At 43.4% G+C, this 19097-nt stretch overlaps 1 protein-coding gene across 1 annotated transcript in view; it reads right to left on the bottom strand.

Annotated features, from left to right (window-relative positions):
- The window catches only part of DRC11 (dynein regulatory complex subunit 11), a 110102-nt gene that overhangs the window by 13141 nt on the left and 77864 nt on the right, over positions 1–19097 (bottom strand). Inside the window, exons 12-15 of the mRNA XM_075153782.1 lie at positions 18632–18693; positions 15869–15951; positions 12933–13040; positions 9361–9560 (exon numbers count right to left, since the gene is read on the bottom strand). Coding sequence (XP_075009883.1) covers positions 9361–9560; positions 12933–13040; positions 15869–15951; positions 18632–18693 — 453 coding nt within the window. The remainder of the gene's footprint in view (positions 1–9360; positions 9561–12932; positions 13041–15868; positions 15952–18631; positions 18694–19097) is intronic.

Below are 19097 nucleotides of genomic sequence, written 5' to 3'. Positions count from 1 at the left end.
CAAATTGGATCATTTTGACTGCTATGCTTATCTTTCATTTCTCAACCCAAATTCAGCTGCAGTTCTGCAAAAGGAAGCCTGGACTTGGAGTTCAATGGCACACAACAGACCACCAGCAGCTTTTCACTGCTGCCCTGCTCGTAGGATCCCTCCCTGGTTTTCCAAGGACAAAACAGATAGGGAGACAGGCAAGACATGGCTATTGCATGAGCAACGAGGGTACTAATATTTAAGCAAAATAGGCTGATATGCAATCTTCTGGCTTACAAAATAGCATTTAATTTGCAGTTAGCCCAAGAATTAAATGGAACCTGTTAAATTTGAAGGGGGGGTGGGTGTCTATACGAATGGGCTTTCCAGCTCCAAAGTCGGAGGCACTATACCTCTGGTTCACAGCAGGATGGCAGCAATGCTACAGGCTTTTTCACATCTTGCACTCTCCCTATTGCTATAGAAACGCCAGTGGTTTAGACATTCCGCTGCCAAATTTTAATCACTTTCCAGTGGCTCTCGGAGCCGTGCTAGTTTGCTCAGCAACAAAAGTGATAGCTTGGAGTCAATGGGTAACGAGAGAGAGACAGCATTCTTCTGCCCTGCCCTTCTGCTTCCCCCCCCCCCCCAGTTGAAACTACTGCTTCCAGGAAAGAAGCTTACAAAATCGATAGGTTGTATACATCACAAGCTCAGTGTCTGACAGCCAGTGCAGGAAGAATTAAGTCATGAACATCTTTCTTCAAAGCACCGCAGTTCATTTTTATGGATGCATTTCAAAAGCACCAAGCACACGTATGTGTCTGTACAGTAAAAATGGATTGAAGATAAGGGGGAAGCATAGTAGATGAGGGCTGTTAAACTTGTTTGCTCTGCTGGTGCTGCTAATAGGGTGAAGTGGGAAACAATGCTATCTTCAGCATGTGACACTTTATTTGCAGTAACTCGTCAGTCCTAGACTATGTCAAGTGGTACCTCCAAGTTAGAATCGTAGAATGATTTGGGTTGGAAGGGACCTTAAAGATCATCTAGTTCCAACCCCCCTGCTGTGGGCAGGGACACCTTCCATGAGACCAGGTTGCTCAAAGCCCCATCCAACCTGGCCTTGAACACTTCCAGGGATGGGGCATCCACAACTTCTCTGGGCAACCTGTTCCAGTGCTTCCCCACCCTCACAGGGAAGAATTTCTTCCTTGTATTTAATTTAAATCTACCCTCTTTCAGTTTAAAGCCATTACCCCTTGTCCTATCACTGCATGCCCTTGTAACAAGTCCCTCTCCAGCTTTCTTGTGGGCCTCCTTCAGGTACTGGAAGGCTGCTATAAGGTTTCCCCACAGTCTTCTCCTCTCCAGGCTGAACAACCCCAATTCTCTCAGCCTGTCTCCACAGGAGAGGTGTTCCATCCCCCTGATCATTTTCGTGGCCTCCTCTGGACCCGCTCCAACAGGTCCATGTCTTTCCTGTGCTGAGGGCTCCAGGGCTGGACGCAGTATTGCAGGTGGGGTCTCACCAGAGCAGAGTAGAGGGGAAGAGTCACCTGCCTCGACCTGCTGGCCACGCTGCTTTTGATGCAGCTCAGGATACGGTTGGCCTTCTGGGCTGCAAGCGCGCATTGCCAAGCCATGCTGAGCTTCTCATCAACCAACACCCCCAAGTCCTTCTCCTCAGGGCTGCTCTCAATCCATTCTCTGCCCAGCCTGTATTTGTGCTTGGGATTGCCCTGACCCATGTGCAGGACCTTGCACTTGGCCTTGTTGAACTTCATGAGGTTTGCACGGGCCCACCTCTCAAGCCTGTCGAGGTCCTTCTGGATGGCACCCCTTCCCTCCAGCGTGTTGACCCCGCCACAGTTCGGAATGTGCAAGTTCAGAACAGTTTCATTGAAGAAAACTGAGCTTTTTCCTTTGTTGGAAGGCAGGAACTCAAATGTTTAGCATTAATAATGAGGATTTAAAAAATAAAAACATATCATGAAAGATAATATGAAAATCCTGCAGAAACTGATGTGTGGACCTAGGCAGTTGTGTGAATGTTTATCTGCGTATACAACTTAAGGGGTTAACTTCTCAGTCCAGCAGTGTATTGAATATACAAGCTGGAATGAAATGACAGATTAGAACTGTACAGCAACAATATCTGCCATTTTAAGGCCAGATGCTTTTTAAATTTATCTCCTATTTATCTATTTTCAGAGGTATGTTTGGCATATTCCTAAGCCTGCATGCTGTACTCTACAAGGTACATTTGAGAGGGCAAGCTTGTGGCTTTCATTGGACTGAGCTGTGCAGCAGCCTTTGACTCAGGGTTTTCCTGCTGTGTATCCTGCTCGTCAAGGGCTCCGACACCTGTGGGAAAGTGTCCTCCTGATTTGCACTTGCAGGTGAATTCAGTTAGCTCCTGGCTGTCTGTAAACAGGTTTGGAGACAAGTGGTGAAAGAAGAGTAATGTGGTAGCATGACCGTATAGCAGAGATGGGATAACTGAACATCCTTTGTAAAATTAAGACTTGGAAAGAAAAATAAAGGTGTAGTTTAAGTTGCTAAAAGAAACCTACAGCTTCTTAAAGAGAACTGCATTTGCATTTCATGCACCCACTATGAAATCTATTGTGATTGTGGAAGCTCTGACTCGGAGACCCTTACTGAACTTAGCACCGCTAATGAATGGATTATCAGCTGGGGCTTTCTGATGGTGACTGTTACCTTCTGAAACATAAGATAACAACCATTTTTCACTCCTGCTCTGTGTGTGCCTGGAGAGGATGTCGGGAGGGAGGTGAGGCAGTGGGAGACTGTTCCCATTGAAGCCTACCTTTCCCCTGAGTGAAGATTGGGGTGGTGGCATGCTGTCTACTCAAGTTTACAGACCGTGTGCTTGTATTACTACCCCGATAGACTCTGTCACTGTGGGATCTGCTGTTGTTGTGGTGCTTTCTCCCCAGTTCACTCGTGTTTACGATCAAAGAGGTGCTGTGCGTTTGCTTCGTAAGGAGAACAGTCTTCTGGTATTTTTGCTTTGCAGCTGTATGAAGCGTGGGGAGCCGCGTAGCTGTTCTGCAATATATTTTCCATACCTGTGTGTCTGATGCTGCGCTGTGATGTGATGGGGAATAAGGGTGGGGAAGGTTACAGAGGCTATAAAAGCTGTTGGCGATGGTTGAACTCTGCTTGTGTACTTCAAAGGGAACCACGTTGTCCCTTCAGTGGGGCCACCGCAGTCGGGGATGTGCAGATCTTCCCCATTTGGCTCAGAGACAGCTTCTGTGGTTAGCAGCCCTCTAAAATGGAGCCTTAAGTTTTTAATCAGACTATAGCTTCATTTTAACTCTTAAGGAAGAGTGCTCACTGCGTTCACACCTGTAGTTGTCTTTTTCTTGTACCCTTTATTTCCCTACCCAGTAAGGAGAAGTACAACAAATAAGCTCAGTTCTGTCTGTTTCTTGGAGATACTTCCCTGTGCTTTCTGTTTTGAGGCAATGATCTAAATGTATAAAGTGGCCTGCATATATTTTTCTGGTGTTGATACACATTAATATGACCAAATTCAACACACTGCGTTTGGGCCTGGCTGTTCCTTTTTTTGTTTTTTTTTAGAAGACAGATCAGACACCCAGAATCCATCAGCATCTAATTTAAATTGTTGGCAGATACGTAGCAGACTGTATATCCCCCGTGAAAGTGCTTCATTTGAATTATCCATGGACAGTTTGAATCCATGGATAATTAAATGCACTGTACATAATTAATTTGTAATTGAAACTTTATTAGCTTTGCTGCATTCAACAATTTGTCGGAGCTGCCAGCAGATGGCTCCTTAACCCTTCTAATACCGCACCGAGCCAGCAGCCGCCTGCGCTGCAAACCGCTCTCTGACGGATCACGGAGGTTTGATCCGCTCTTCAGGAAAATCATTATGGAAAAAGCCTTCTCGTCCTGCTGTCTGTCAACATTCATCAAAGATCAAACGGCATTTTTGAAAGCCTTGGGTTAAACTTTTCAAACTTGAGAGCCAGAGTTTAACAGTTAAATTGCTACACTTGAAAATACAGAAACCTGATTCTTGCAGGGCAAACGTGCACAGGGCTCCTCCAAACTTGAGGGCTTTGGTGGAATTTTTTTAAAAGACCCACGACTAAGATTTTTCTGAAAGCTCAATTTGTTGTTGAAAACTGTTCAATACTCTGTAGTTTATATTCACGGAAATGCTTCAAAGCAGCTAAAGCAGCAAGATGCTGAAAGCTGTGATTAGATCTTATCTAGGGGAGCCTCACCAGGTAAATAATTCCAGTGCTACAGTGATGATGCCACTGTGTTCTGGTTTGTTAGACAGAAAATAATTATAAATACTGTCTTCCAACAGGATGCATTTCATTTTTTGACATTAGAGTAACACAATGTAAAGCTGCTTTGTCACAGAAATAACACTGTATATTTGGGCACTGGTGATATTTAACACTTCAAGGGTCTAGGCTTCTAGCAGGCTGCGCTGCTCCCAGATAAAAGAATTGCTCTGGGATGCCTGGAAGAAAGGCTGATTGTGCTTGTTCCCAAATTTCAACTGTAATGGAAAAGTCTTGTGAGGCATGGAAATGCTAAATACGCAGAGACTTCTCTCAATGTACTGGGGTAAACTGTACCTGGTTCTTCAGACTGCCAGAAAAATGACCCATTTGAAAGGACAATACAGCAGTGGTTACAAATAAATGAACCTGATTCAGTGGAAAAAAATTGATGACAGACTTCAAAATTATGTTGCCTCTAAACTCTGGGATTATCTAGTTTAATCTTAAACTCCATTGTATTCCTTTTTGGTATAAGACTTTTATAGTCACCTCTGACTTGCTAAATAGTATAACCAAATAGCCTGATAACAGAGTCCCCGGACAGTGATGGTGTTGAAATATTTCCGCAGCTTGCTGCTCTGTAAAACTCCTTGTTCAGTAGACGGCTGCACAGCACGCGCTGAGCTGTTGATACAGATACACGACTACTCCGCTGGTATTTCCTCCTGGCCACCTCTTTCTCAACCTTTTAGCCTGGTCAGCGTTGCACTAATAACGTTTTCCCATGTGTGGCTTTTTGTACAATGTGCTTTCTGTGCGCTGCTGCGGCCCTGGTAAAGGACCCGAGAGGGGTTGTCTCACTCTGGTAGTGATTAACCTGATGGCTGCCTTATGGTTGCTAATGGAAGGCCAGTGCTTGTCACTTTTATTGCCTTGGAGTTAAGCCTGATGAACTACCTGCATTTTTACACTTCTGTGTCGCGGAGTCATGCATTCTACCCTCTCTCCTCGATCCTTTCTGGATTTGTTTTTGTTCCTATGCATCCTTCACTATCCTTCTTTGCGTGTTTTATTTTAGCTGGTGCACTGCAGCACTGTTTTGTGCCTTGATGGGAAGGCGGGAGAGCCAAGCCATCGGTTGGTACAAGCTGGCAGAGCGCTCCACTGAGTTCAGGCTGGCTCAATGCATGGAAAATGTGGCTTAATCGAAATATTCCAGCGTGTTCTGGTTCATGCTTGAAGGATGAGTTTTGTTCTGGGGACTGCTGGGAAGCGCTTCTATATTAGAGACAGATCCTCTCTTCTCACTCCAAAGCAGAGCTGACCTGGCAGGCTTCGCTGTGTCTTTATGGAGAACACAAGTGCTCGGGCTTGGTGTTAGCAGCTTCTTTCAATAGTTTTCCTATTCAATATTAATCTTCCTTACATTTCCTTTGAATAAGCAGATTGAAATGTTGGTGTTTTCCTGTTCTGGTATGAGAAGTCATTTCCTCTGTAGGACATTTAAAATGCCTGCTTTGAGTAACACACAAGCCTCTCTTTTGGATCAGGGCTGGTATGTCTCTTGCAATCTCCTCCCTGAAATAAGGGAGGGGAAAAAAAGAATTTGGCTCTTGCATCTGAAACGAATTAAAGTTTCATTTCTTCCAATGCTGTTCACTTGTTTAGGGTGTCTCCCACGGAACAACTGCCAGCAGCCAACACTCAGTTATGGACGGAAAGTTTCCTAATGGTCATTTTATGCTCTCCAGAGTTTCCTTTCATTACAGAAACTCCGTTGTTTGCAGATGTTATAGGTAATCGAAAGTGCAAGGTTACTTCACCTTTATCACAGAGCACCATTAATTCTTATTTACTAAATCTTGGTGTTTAACAATGGTTACATGGATCATAAGATAACAGAACTGTCATGTTTCCTGTCGTTCACTTACAACTGAAGTGGAAGGTCTGTATCCTGCCTGACTAACTCTATGTAAAGGCCCCTCTGGAAAGCTGGAGTAGAAAGCTTGCTTGACAAGAGTCACAGTTGTTGTTTGCAGAAAACATGACCAGAAGTGTCTGATTATGGAGACGTGGTGAATCTTTCAGTGATCGCCTGCATGCGAGGCACTTTAACAAGGTGTATTATGGTGTGTCAGTAATAGACTGAGAGCTGTGAATATTAAATACTACATGTCAGCTGCAAGATACTGTTTGTTTTCATGGCTTGTCTGCTATATGTGCCACTGTATACTGTAGTCTTACAATAATTCAAACATGTTTACACCAGACTTTTTTACCATGGTGAAGAAAACCTTTTTTTTTGGGCAAATACCAGTGTTCAGCTTCCTCTTGCCATGGAATTTGTTTTCAATGTGTGTTGCCCTTGTGTTTTCTTCAGCTTGGGTAAAGTAGATTCCTGCAAATCAGGATATAAAAGATCCCTTATCCTTCAATTTCTTGTGAAACTTTTCCCCTAGCATATAAATAATTTCCCTTGCTGCGACTTGTGTCCATTGCCTCTTGTCCTATCGCTGTGCACCTCTGGGAAAAGTCTGGCTCTGTTCCTTCTATTATCCTAGGAAGCCCCTGAAAACAGTAGTTAGACTCCCTCTCACTCCAGCCTTCTCTCAGGCTGAAACAACTGGATTTGTTCAGCTTATCTCATGCACTCCAGCCCCCGATTCTTCATGGCTCTCCGCTGGACTTGCTTGCTTGTCAATGCCTGTTTTGTAACAAGGTAGCCCAATACTGGACTTGGTGTCCAGTTGTGGCCTCATAAGTGCCAAACAGCAGGGAATAATTAATTGTTTTAAGAGGTTGGCTATATTCTTGCTGATGTAGGCCGGTATTTGGCTGACTTTTTGCTGCATGGACGCGCTGTTGACTCGTGTTCAACATGCTGTCCTTAAGAGCCCCCAGTCCTTTCCTGCAAAGCTGCTATCCAGTTGGTGGGCTACAGCCTGGACCTCTTTGTGCTGTTGCATGGGGCTACTCCATCCCAGGTGCAGGACTATGATACCGGATGGGAGCATCGGATATTGTAAAGAAGCAGCAACCGAGGGCTGGACAAATGGAGTGGATGGCTCTGGCAGGGACTTGAGAGTTCCCAGAGTCAGGGAACATGAGACACATTAAGAACAAAAACCAGGGATTGTAACTGCAGAGGTGAGAGCCTGTGTGGATGAAGGATTGCTTCCAGCCTGGCTCTGAGAACCTACAGAATCTGAGTCTAAATCATCAGCAGATTGGACAAATCAGTGACTCGGGCATGGGGAAAGAAGGTGGCAGGGAGAGGTGAAACAACCGAAGGAATTAGGAATGGAAATTGAACATAGTCGATTTGAATGATGCCAAGACAGGCTGGTGCTATGTCAATATGAGTTTGCACAGAAATAAGCATGCAGATGATGTATCCCTTGGAAAGAGGTACTCTGTGCTGTTTGCTCTGTTGTTAAAGGAGCAGAGTTTGAAGCAGTACTGCTGTTGCAGTTGGAACGAGTCACCTTTTGATAAACAAGTGCCTGGACAGCCCTTATTCCATGTGATTGACTGTGAGCAACTTCCACCCCGGTAACCCATGGAGGTTCACTGAAGTATCATTGCCTCTTTTGTAAGAGCTACAGTAGATAAGTAAGGTTGGACTGCTCCCCATAGTTTTGGGGGAGGTGTTGGATAATGTTTCCATTTGCTCTTAAGTAATGAAGAAAAATGTAAGGGGTTTTATATACCTATATCTGGACTTATGTACACATCCACATAATGTGTATATATACTTTCATATCTAGGAAGTATAGATATAGATATGTGTATCGATATACATGCACATTTTATGTATGTTCCAGTTATTGGCTATATTATATATATATGCATGTATACAAAAAACCTTAATATCTTCAGCTGGAACCTTCTATAGGAGTGAAAAGGCTGCCCTCCTTTCTCCTGTGTTTAAAGGCCTTGTGCTCTAGCAGGGACTAAATGACGGAAAGGATGGTGTGTGCGCTGTGCCGGCAGCCAGACGTGTGAAGTGGAGCAGGGTGAAATGTGCAGAGCGGAGGGAGGAGAGGGAGGATTAGCTCAGTCTAATGGCACTCGCCTGTGTCGGGGAGCGCTAGACCCAGCGTTAGTGTTACGGCATCAAAGGTGCATGATCACAGCACCGTCGCTTTTCCTTAGGCACTGCTCTGACCAGCAAGAAATGGGGTCCTTGGGGATTGCTTTGCTTTTAACTGTGAAACCTGTCTTTTCTGGGGATGGAGACACCTGTCACAAAACCTGCTATAATACTGGATTTAATAAAATATACATCTGATGAATCCCAGGGAAAGCCAATTTGAATTCAGCCTTTTAGTAGGCCTCTGGCATTGGAAAAATATTGTACTTGGCTTTTTCTAGTGTATGTGCTGTGTTTTTTCTTTCTAAGAGTATTTTGTCTGGAAATGTTTACCAGCTTCCTTCCTTAGCAGAAACACTGAGGACTTAGAATGTGGAAGAAATCCTGCCAGGATAGTGTCTTTTTTCTGAAGAGGATTTGGGATATGTTCTTCACAGTTCATATGCCTTCTTTCATTTCCAGACTTCTCATACATTTCTGTTAATGTAATCCTGAACTAGGATTCCCTCTTTTGAAAAGCTTGCTGATAGGTAAACAGAGAGCAGTATAGGGGAGAGCTGTTTTACAGCAACGGTCCCAGAGAGGAAATTTTTGACCACCCCCAGTCTAGTATTTGATTAAACGCTGCATGGCAAGCATTCCTAACTGATGTGCATATAAACAGAGAACAGAATTTTCTTTATCTATGATGCTTTTCCTATTCAAGGTAACACAAAGCTTGCACAAATGTTAATGTGAAAAATATGGCTACTACGAGTGATTTCTCAAGGGGTGCACACACTGGCTGTCAACAAGTGGTTTTGAAAACTTGAAAGCAGGGAGGGAATTTCAAATTGGGTTGGCAGTCCTTTGGACTTTGGGCAGCTTTGCACCCGTATGACTGGTGCGTATGTTTCTCAGTATGGAGGAACCTACAATTCAATTCCCTATTTGTTCCACAAAAGATGTGATGAACTGAACCGACTTTGTAGAGAAATACACAAAACACAGTACCTTGAGAACCATGTGAAGCATCATGTGCAGGCCACTCTTGCCTGGGTATTTTCCAGCAATGTTGGAAGCAGATAAGTTGAAGAGGTTGGCTCCTGTTTCTGTGCAGATGGCGTGGACCAACATTTTCTTTCCAACACCAGCGGGTCCAGCTAGTAATAAGGCTTTCACCAAAGGAGCCTTCTCATGGACTGTTTGGGAACCTGTAAAAAGTCATACGGCACTATTATTGCTTTCATTTAAGTCTGCCATAAAGGTAATGGAATGATTCTTCCTTTTTTCTTCACCGTAAATAATTCATAATGTGAATTCATTGTTTCCTTAATATGGCACAAGTGCTCTTGAGTTCAATTCTGTATAACTAGAGCTGTGACCGTAGCACATTTGAGTTAACATCCCTGTTTGCAGCAAAACGCAACCACCCTTATTTGTACCTTCTGATGGGCAAACTCCAGCTCTAAATCGATGTGAACTAAAAGAAGGGTAATTAATCGGTAAATTTTTGAGGACAGATGCAAGATAAGAGCCCTGAAACGGAACTGCTGCTGGTGGCTATGTGTACGGACAAGCCTGGTGCGCTGTGCAGGGACGACTGCCTGCCCTCAGCTGTCAGGCACAGGCAGAGTTAGAGATGTAGCTTTAAGCTTTGCATTTGTTGTCAGAGCAGGTCCTCACTTTCCGCAATTGGACAAGGGTGTAGATTCACGTGGCACGTAGGACTAGCAGAATTCCTTCCTCCTGCTGTCTGAAATGACACTTTCAAGCTTCCCCATCTTTAGAGAAAACAAACTAATGGGACTATCTGTTGGAGCTGCGTTTGTCAGTGATTTTGAAACCCGATGTTACTATGTGTTTTATTTTCTTTAACTTCTGCGTGCACCTCCCTTTTTTGGGTAATTTTTCCTCTTAAATGTTATTGCTGTTCAGCAAGCATTGGAGACACTGACTGTTTGTCACTTCAGGCTAGCTCTGCTCCAAAATCCTTCGCTGTTATCCCCTCTACGCGTGCCTGCTGAGTGTAGTGTTAGCTTATCTGCAGAGGAGCCAATGTTATTGCCCAGTCTGGAACATGGCAGTTGCATGTTGCAGAGCAGGTACGATGTACCTGCTAGGAGAAGGAGGATCCTTTTCTGTTCCCTTCATTTTATTTGGGTGAGCAAATGCCAGGGTTGCTATGCTTCACTTGCTCTGCCGGCGTTTCTAAATCTGTCTCTATGGCTGCTCCAGGTAAATTCATTCTGGGCTGTAAGAAATATGCTCCATCACCTGGGAAAGCCTAGCAGAAATGTCTGTGTTGTGAAAACACAACCACAGAGAGAGAGATTTAGGTAGCTGACGGTGATAGAATTTTGCCTTCCCTGCAGCTCTGTCACTGTATGAATCAGGTACAGGTGAACCTCCAGAGATGGAAGTAGCAGGAAATGTCAAACGCTTTATCCATACCCACTGGTAGTCCAGTAACATCACTGCCTCGATGCCTAAAAAGGTCCTGTGTCAGTGATGGTGGTTGTTACAAAGTCAGATTTGAAAATCTACGTGAGGATCCACTACTTCTGAAGGTCCTCGAGACCGGTGTCTATCAGACTATGGGACTCGTGGGGGAAACCAGCCCCAAAAGCGATGGGCTGCAGAGGGAGCCTATGGCTTAGCCTGGAAAAGTTCTCCAGGTTAAGGGGGCAGCTAGGTAAGAATGGTATTTAAAACCAAATCCAATCAGGCTGTCTATCTGTGTCCTAATGGTTTAACGTCCCAAATAAATGACAATGAACTGAGTGCTAAGATGAATGCCATTATTTCAGCACTGTGCAGGATGTAGTGAAGTTGTCAGCCACCCAGGCTTTATTAATATTTGGTCATTCCATACCAATCTATTACTATTACACATAGATTTATTATGAGGGGAGCTGCAGACTCCTCTGTGGTTAAAGATGAAGTATATCTTCTACTATTATTTCTCCTTTCAGCTGCTTATAATTTTCTCAATGCCATTTGAGCTGGAGCTTTCCTTGCCATCAGGTGAGTATTTTGAGAAAAACTTTCACTTCTACACATACACAATTACATAATGATTAACTAGTTCTGAGACCAATTAAGTAAAATGTCATCCATAACATATCACCCAAAAGGTGAAACCATTCCTGTGCTTTTTTTTTTGGCTCATGCAAGATCTTTTTTTTTTCTCAGAGGCATTTTTCAAACTGTTATTGCAAATATATTGTTTGTTTAACTAGTCCAAGGTCTCTTCTCCCCAGATTTTTAGCCAATTGTATAAATGGCAGAAAATTTATGGGTTCTCTTTCCTCTTGCCTTGGGGGTATCTTGGGGCTTGATTTCACTAGATTAGATGGTGTTAAAACATAACCTTGGAGGAGTTATATGTGAAATACCACATTGCAGTCAGTGCAGACAGGGATAACTGCCGAGCTCTCTCAGCTGATTGCGGTCAAACTTGCAGCCAACCCCTGAGGGTTTACCCAAAACCAGCTGAGAGTGTTTTAGAAGGGAAGAGCCCCATCTAGGCTGATTGGAGGCAGGGGTGCTGCTAGCATCCTGTTTGTTAACTTGACTCTTCAGATTGAGCTGTAGGGCAGACGGAGCGCTCTTCTCTTCCTGAAACCCACACGAAGCAGACTTTGCACTGTTGCAGCAAGCTTTCTGCAACACATCGAGCCCGCTTTGGGGACAGGGGAGCCAGGAGATGCGTGAGGAGAGCCACAGAGCATGTACGTACAGATCAGCCCCAGCACTGGTCTTTCTGGAAGGCGTGCCAAGGGGAGGGAAAAGCAGAAGCTCTGTGTCATCTCTGCTCCGTTTGCCAGAATGGGAGGCAGGGAGACGTCAGCTATTTTGCCCTATAAAGGGGATGAGCAGACAATGACACAGCCTGGGGGAGGATATGCCTAGTTAAAATTTCCCCAAAATCCAATCGGGAAGGGAACAGGATGCAAGTGAAGTATGAGTACAAGCCCTTGAGACAGGCACTTCTTGCAATCACTGGAGTTTGGCTTAATGCCATTCCCAAGTAAAGTATGGGGTACATTTTATATTAAAAGCCATCAACCTGACCCAGTAAAGCCTTGTTAGATGTTGGTTAAGTCTGGCATTAAAACTGCAAGGGCATTTAAAAAGTGTTCTCTCTGATGTACAAAATGTATTCAGACTAATTCCTTAAATGATTGCATTGTTTAGTACTGAGTAACATTAGCCAGCTTGTAAAAGGTAAATTGCAACCTTAGCCCTTCCCTTAACTTGATTAATTTTGATCACTGGAGCTTGTTTTAGCTATTATCTTTCCCAAGTGATTTCCTTTTATGTGCTGCCATTCACAAACTGTTAACATGCAAACAGAGATGGTATGGAAATGTAATACCTGACAATAGCATGTGCAAGCTCCTTTATGCACTATTAAAATGATATGGTCTTCACTCAGAAAGCTTAATTGAAAAACAATTATACTGCAAAATGCTTTAGATTACGATTAATCAAGCCCTGTCAAAGCCAGTAAAAATGCACGTTACTGACAGGAAGCAAAGCCATTGTATTCTGCCCTCTAGTAATTTTTGCTGTGCTCTTACCTAATGGCAATATTCCATACAGTGCTATTAGCTGTCTGACATCTGCGAGAGAGGGCATTGGCTCTATATCTACCTGACGAAGTGTGGTCCCCAGATAGCTGTACTCGCCTGTAGGGAGGAAGCATGGGCTTAATAAACGTGACACTGCATTGTTATAAAATGCATAACTCAAGTAATGAAAAACTACCACAGAATACCAGTATAACATGCTCTCAGCAAACCCAGTACCGTCAAGGGATGGCGACTCAAACAGGGCAATATTGTTGTGGAATGCGGCCCTGAGAAATTGGAAAGGTGAACTGCAAAGGAAAATGAAGGTAAACACGCTGTGGACTTTCCCTTCCAGACTGTGGAAGGCGTTCAGCAGAGCAGTCGGTCTCGAGTAACCTTTTAAAGAAACTTTGCGGAGAAGAATCATTAGTAGTGCCATAAATCTCACTGCTGGCAAAGGATTTCTGGATTTGGGATTTTGCAGGACTGGAATCCCAGTGAACCATGCTCTATCAAAAGGATTTCAAAAAAGGGGAAAAATATTTTAACAAGCGTTTCCCCTGGCTGCATCGCATCTCAGCTTCTCACTATGTTAGACATTTAAGCATGTCACCTAATTTGGTGGGGCTCTTTGCTTTGCAGTTCACCTTTTTAGTTCAAAAAACCCTCCACAAAACAACCCAAGAAAACTAAAAATCCCTGACATGAACTGCAACGATCTAATCTTGCCTCGGCTCTTGTTACAGAGCCATAATCACATTGCTTGCCCTGTCAAAGTCCATATACCAAGACATCTTAGAGAACAAAGATCCAGAAGGATGGGCCACAAGCAAGAAAACTAGTTGCGACAACGTAGTCAATGATTATTTTTTAGCATAAAATACATGTCATTATGGTGAACATTATTGAAAAATAATAGTATGTTATGTTTTGTTGGAGCTAAAAAGGGAGAGCACTAGAGCTCTCTGGAGCAGAGGTAAATTAGCAATGGTTAAGAGAGAAAGTAGAGTTGTAATCTGGGGGCAAAAAGGCAGACAAGCCCTGGTGCAACTACCCCCTCCCCTCTGAAGAATAAAATTCATTTCAGGTTTTATCTTTTATTTAAGGAGAAATCAAAAGAACTGGATAGGAATTAATCTTCACAGATTTAATTAGAAGGCATCAAAGGGTTTAATTGCAACTGAACATAAATCACAGTAGAAATTCTCTGACTAATTTAGATAAGGTCACCAAGAAAATTAGTTCAGCGATGTCGGTTTGTCATAGAGGGGGGACATTTTGGTGCCTTTACTTGCTGTGTAGTGCAATTCCACTCTTTGTCCTTTCCCTAGGAACTGGGAGTGAGTGACCTTCCTTAGAAGAAAGGCCTGTAAGAGCAGAGCAGATGAGGACTTATTTTTCTGCAGGCTTTGACTGTGTCCTTGCAACCTTAAAGGGGGAGGTTTTTTGGTATTTTTTTAAAAAAAAAGTCAGGTCTAAATCCTAGGCCAATTTTAAATGCCTTCTGTATCTTGTTCCGGCAGCTCAAGATGCATGACTGAGTTTTGAGTGGGGAAGAGCTGGCTTTGACAGTCTGGGCCACCTCCTGGCTGCCTGGTCTGCACGGGCCAGCATCTGTGGTGGGACACGTGGGGGACCTGGCACGGGTCTAGGCAGCCAGGTGAATATCACTAGACTCGGCACTTTTGTGCCCAACGTCATCTGCTGCTGGGAAGTGAATGTTCCTAGCGTAATTTGGAGCAGCTCTTGTGTTGCTGCAGAGGAGCCAAGGCTTCAAACCTCAGGGTCAAGGGAAGATGGCCCAAAGCAATCTCAGCCTGCTTCCAAGTTTGATGTTACCAGCTGTTAATTATTATCTACTGGCTCAGATGTGCTTTCAAAACATCTGTGTTTGTTGGACAAAAGTGACCTTGATGGTACTGGTTGGGTGAATGAAGGAATAATGAAAATCCTCCATTACTTTACTTTGTGATCTTTAATGAGCATAAAATGGATGGAATAGTTGTTAATTCAGCCTTCAACAGAGTGGGCAAAGACTCTGAAGGCAGTAATTGGCTCTTCTAAGAGTTTATATAAACATGGCATTTAGAGGTGATGTATGAGAATCCAGCTTTTCTGGCTCAGATACGTACTATACTTGCAGCCAGAGGTATTGTGGCTTCTGGATGTCTGCAAATTCAAATAATGGTGGCCTTTGAAACAACTGAATTTTGGTTTTTTTTTTGCTGCTAAGGTTGTTGTGACTTTACTGTATATCACCAAATGCTTTTGGAGATGGCGTCAGACCCTTGTGCAGCCTGCAAGTGTGTTTTTTTTTGTTCTGTGTAGAGCATGGGTAAGCGTGTCTGACTGCAGCTGCAGGTAACAGAAACTGGGCAAGAGGACCATGAAATGCAGAACTAGGCAGAGACACATCTTACTCAAATCAAGGGCCAGATATGCCTCAAAGGGCTGCTCAAAGTTCAGGGGCAGTCAGGGAGGTGGAGGTAAGGGGGTGAGTCTTCTCTGCTGAATGAACAAATGCTGAAGGTATGATTTTGGCTGTTCTCTGGGAAATATTCTGGATGGATTATGACCCCTAGTCTGATAGACTTGCGCTGTCTTGGCCAAGGCCTGGCCAGTGCTCCTTAAACGATGTCCTGGTTCCACCTCAGAGTGGCTTGTGACATCCAAAAACATTCAAGGCTTCCAGGTGTTAGTGCTTGGAGCTGAGCACCAGCTCTACAAACAGGTCCTGGTTTCAGCAGCAGAAGTGAAAGGTACTAAGGACCCTGCAGAAACAGACTTCATTTGCATGCATGGCTTTAGATCTTAAAGTTGGAAACTCCTGAAAGTGTAATTACTCTTGAACTCATTCTTGACTGGAAATAGGGGTCAGTGAACATTGAATGGCTGGAGGTTTGGTTAGACTAAAAACTGTATTAGCTGTAAAATGTGTACTTTACCAACATAATCGGAGAGATTCACAGTCTTGGCTTTTATTAGTAAACCTTCTTCCACTAGTTCTCTGTACAGAGAATCGATGGTCCTATGGACAAGAGACATCACTCAGAAATTCTAGGGAACTGTAAGTAAAAGCTTAGTCCTTCAATAACTGAACTAGCTTCAGAGTTATTTATGCTTCCTCGGCTTTACTTCTGAGCTACCAAATACATTTATAAAGGTGATTAGCTCCATCAATATGAAATCAATAAGTACAGTTTTCTGCGTTATGGCAAGGAATCTCTTTTATTACCTCACATACCGCATGGCTCCCTTTCACACCAATTCCATTACCCATTTCTAGGTGATGCAAGATCAGTTATGACTTGCGTAATAGACTCCTTCATTAATATCAATTACTGGGAAATTATTTTTAAATTATATAATAATAGCAATTCTAACACTACTATACCTATTCACTTAGCTCTCCAATTAGTAGTAATTCATTAATTCTTCCTGGAATTTATTCTGTTTGCAATAGACAGCCTCATCTCGTCAGGAACATACTGGGAATGACTCCATCTACTGCGGTGTTAGGGTGATGCTGGCCAAAAGAGGACTGGGGGAAAAACATACAGTGGGAACTGGCATAACTTCTCCAGTGGAATGGTTTCTTTCTATCTCCATTAGTGGTGGGAAACAGCTCCCAGTAACTGAGGATTTAATACACTTACATCTTGTATCCAGTTTTCTGTTGGTGTGGATGTTCTCCTTAGTCTCTCTCTTGGAGTTCTATCTAAATATTACAACAATATTGATTTGAACCTTTCTAGGTCTTTCACTGTTTGTGCACTTTTCACATCCTTTTCCTTCGATATCTGAGCTTTTTTTGTCTTTGTCATCTATCTTAATTGGGATGTTCTGGTATTGCTACAATAAAAATATTTAATAGTAGCTCTCAGCTGGCTAATAAAACCATATATATAATTTGAGATCTGCAGCCCTCTTCTATTTCAGCTGGGAAGTTTTATGTTTATGCAGTGTTAGTGGCACAATTAATATAGGAGTCGTAATAAGGAAATACAAAATTTAACACACCTTCAACAACGTTGATTTTGCCACTCTGACTCTTGCTTTCATTCTCAGTGGTTTTATGTTGGCGTATGCATCATAAAACAAGCAGAAGGTAAAATGGGACTAACCTGACAGTTCTGTTGGGAGCATGACTTCTACTTTTCCTGTCTTGTTATTTTTACTGTGCAAGCTTAATGATGCATGCCCTGAGTCTCCTCCAAGTAAGTATGATGTGATCAGTCTCTGTTGACTAAGGCCCCCTGTGCCCCCTCCACCATGTCAAAAATGAGATGAACCTGAGCTTTTCTTGGTTATTTCTGAAATACTTCCTCCTTCCCTGCTCAGCAGGGAAGAACAAAGCATTGGAGCCAAAATGCCACATAAAATCCGATTAAAAGCCAGCTACTAAAAAGCTTGTGTTCTTAAATGGCTGTATGTTGTATTAAGTTTGTTTATAAGAAGCAGGTATGTGCAAGAGTAATTTTAAAAGCACAGACTATATGCATATTTGCTAGACTTCTGGCACTGTTCTTGTAAGAGAGGTCATGCTCTGTTATAATCCGTGACATGTTTATTTTAAATATTTGCTTGGAGAGGTTTTTTATTTTAAAGCAGGTAAAGAGATCATCGACTGATTGTGTAGTGCTAGCACCCAAATGATCTAGTCCAGGTCTTGCACGTCTTGCACAAATGGATTTGTGGGGTGAATCCCACGTGCTTCCTCCTGCAGTGATTAAGCGTGTTAGTCTTCATGCTGTCCTCCAGCCCTGCTCTCTCAGGAGCTGGGTCTCCTCCTGCCCTGCACTGCTGCTGGGTCAGCAGGTCCCAGTGGTGACACCTCTGTGTATTATGTGCAGAGGTGAAAAATGGCCGGATTATCAGTGAATGCATCACGAGCTCACTGAAAATGTAATGTCAAAAGAAGAAATCCTCTCAAATCCTCCCAATAAAATAAGGGCGCTTAAAATAGCAAGGATACACAAATCGCCAGGTCTGCCAGAACTCTTATTGATAAATAAGACTGATTTATATGACATGTACATTTTACCTAAGACATGAAGGGTGATTTATAGAGCACAGAGGCCTGTCTGCAGTGTCCCTTATCGGGCGTCAGCTGGGATGGAAAAATCTGACAGTCAACAAAACTGCCCGGTGCTTCTGCACCTGCAGAGAGGATGGGAAAGAGGCAAACAGGGCCAATATCCTGCCTAAATGTTACATGTGCTGAGCTTTGCATACTGGAATTAACTTGACTGAAGTTAATGGAGACTGGCTGTAGTGGTGTGTCGTTGCAGAATGGGGATCTTAATTTGTATGCGTTGTTGAAGATGGGGGAAAAACAAGGTCTGTGCTGTGTACCATTAAAGCAGTGTTTTGTTGCCCTGTTATTTGTGGTGCTGCGAAGCCATCAGTCGGGGAGGGGCAGTGGGAAGGTTGTAGCGTTCACTGGGAATGCAAAAAAGGTTTTAGCTAAAGTGTATGTGCTTCAAGTTTGTAAAAGATTTTTTTTTTATCATCTAGGCTTTTTATGGATGTTTATAGCTGTTTATAAAGAGGTTTTATTTATTGTAGGGCTCCTGACGCTGGTAAGCGTAGCAATGTTGAGAAGCTTCTTGTGTAATTAAAGACTAAAAGGGTTGACAGCATATCTGATGCAAAGAGGATGGAGTCTCTCATTGTCTGAATCTCAGGTAAACAGGTCTGCTCTTTACCTGTCAGGAGTTAGATCTTCCTCCATCTCCGGTATCTTTTTCCTCAGGGGCGTCTTTTTTTTCTGAGGACCGCAAAAACAGGCTAAAATTAGGGACGTTAATACAGATTTTTTTTTTTAATGTACTGAAGCAAAGTGAGGGTCAGAACAGCAAATGTTTCGGTGTTTGAATGCGGCCCTTATTATTGAAGGAACCCAAAGGGAAAAATCATACCGTTGAATGCCCTGAGGGAAGTCAGTCATGTCCCCATTTATAAAAGCACAGGAGATGTTCCCATTTATAAGTGCCTCACCTCGGCATGGGAGAGATGAAGCACCCTGGGCTGAGGAGCTGGGCCCAGCCTATAAATGTCACGTGGATCCTGTGGCAGGTGCTCTTGAACTGGACTCCGCACGAAGTAACCTGGTGGCTGTGGCTTCCTTCTAGAATATAGTTGCTCGGGGAGCCTCTGTACCTCACCTGCATC

This window comes from Calonectris borealis, chromosome 6 (assembly GCF_964195595.1).
Source record: "Calonectris borealis chromosome 6, bCalBor7.hap1.2, whole genome shotgun sequence".
Classification (NCBI taxonomy): domain Eukaryota; kingdom Metazoa; phylum Chordata; class Aves; order Procellariiformes; family Procellariidae; genus Calonectris; species Calonectris borealis.
Note: the sequence above shows the minus strand (reverse complement) of the source record. Positions and strands in the feature narration are given on the sequence as shown.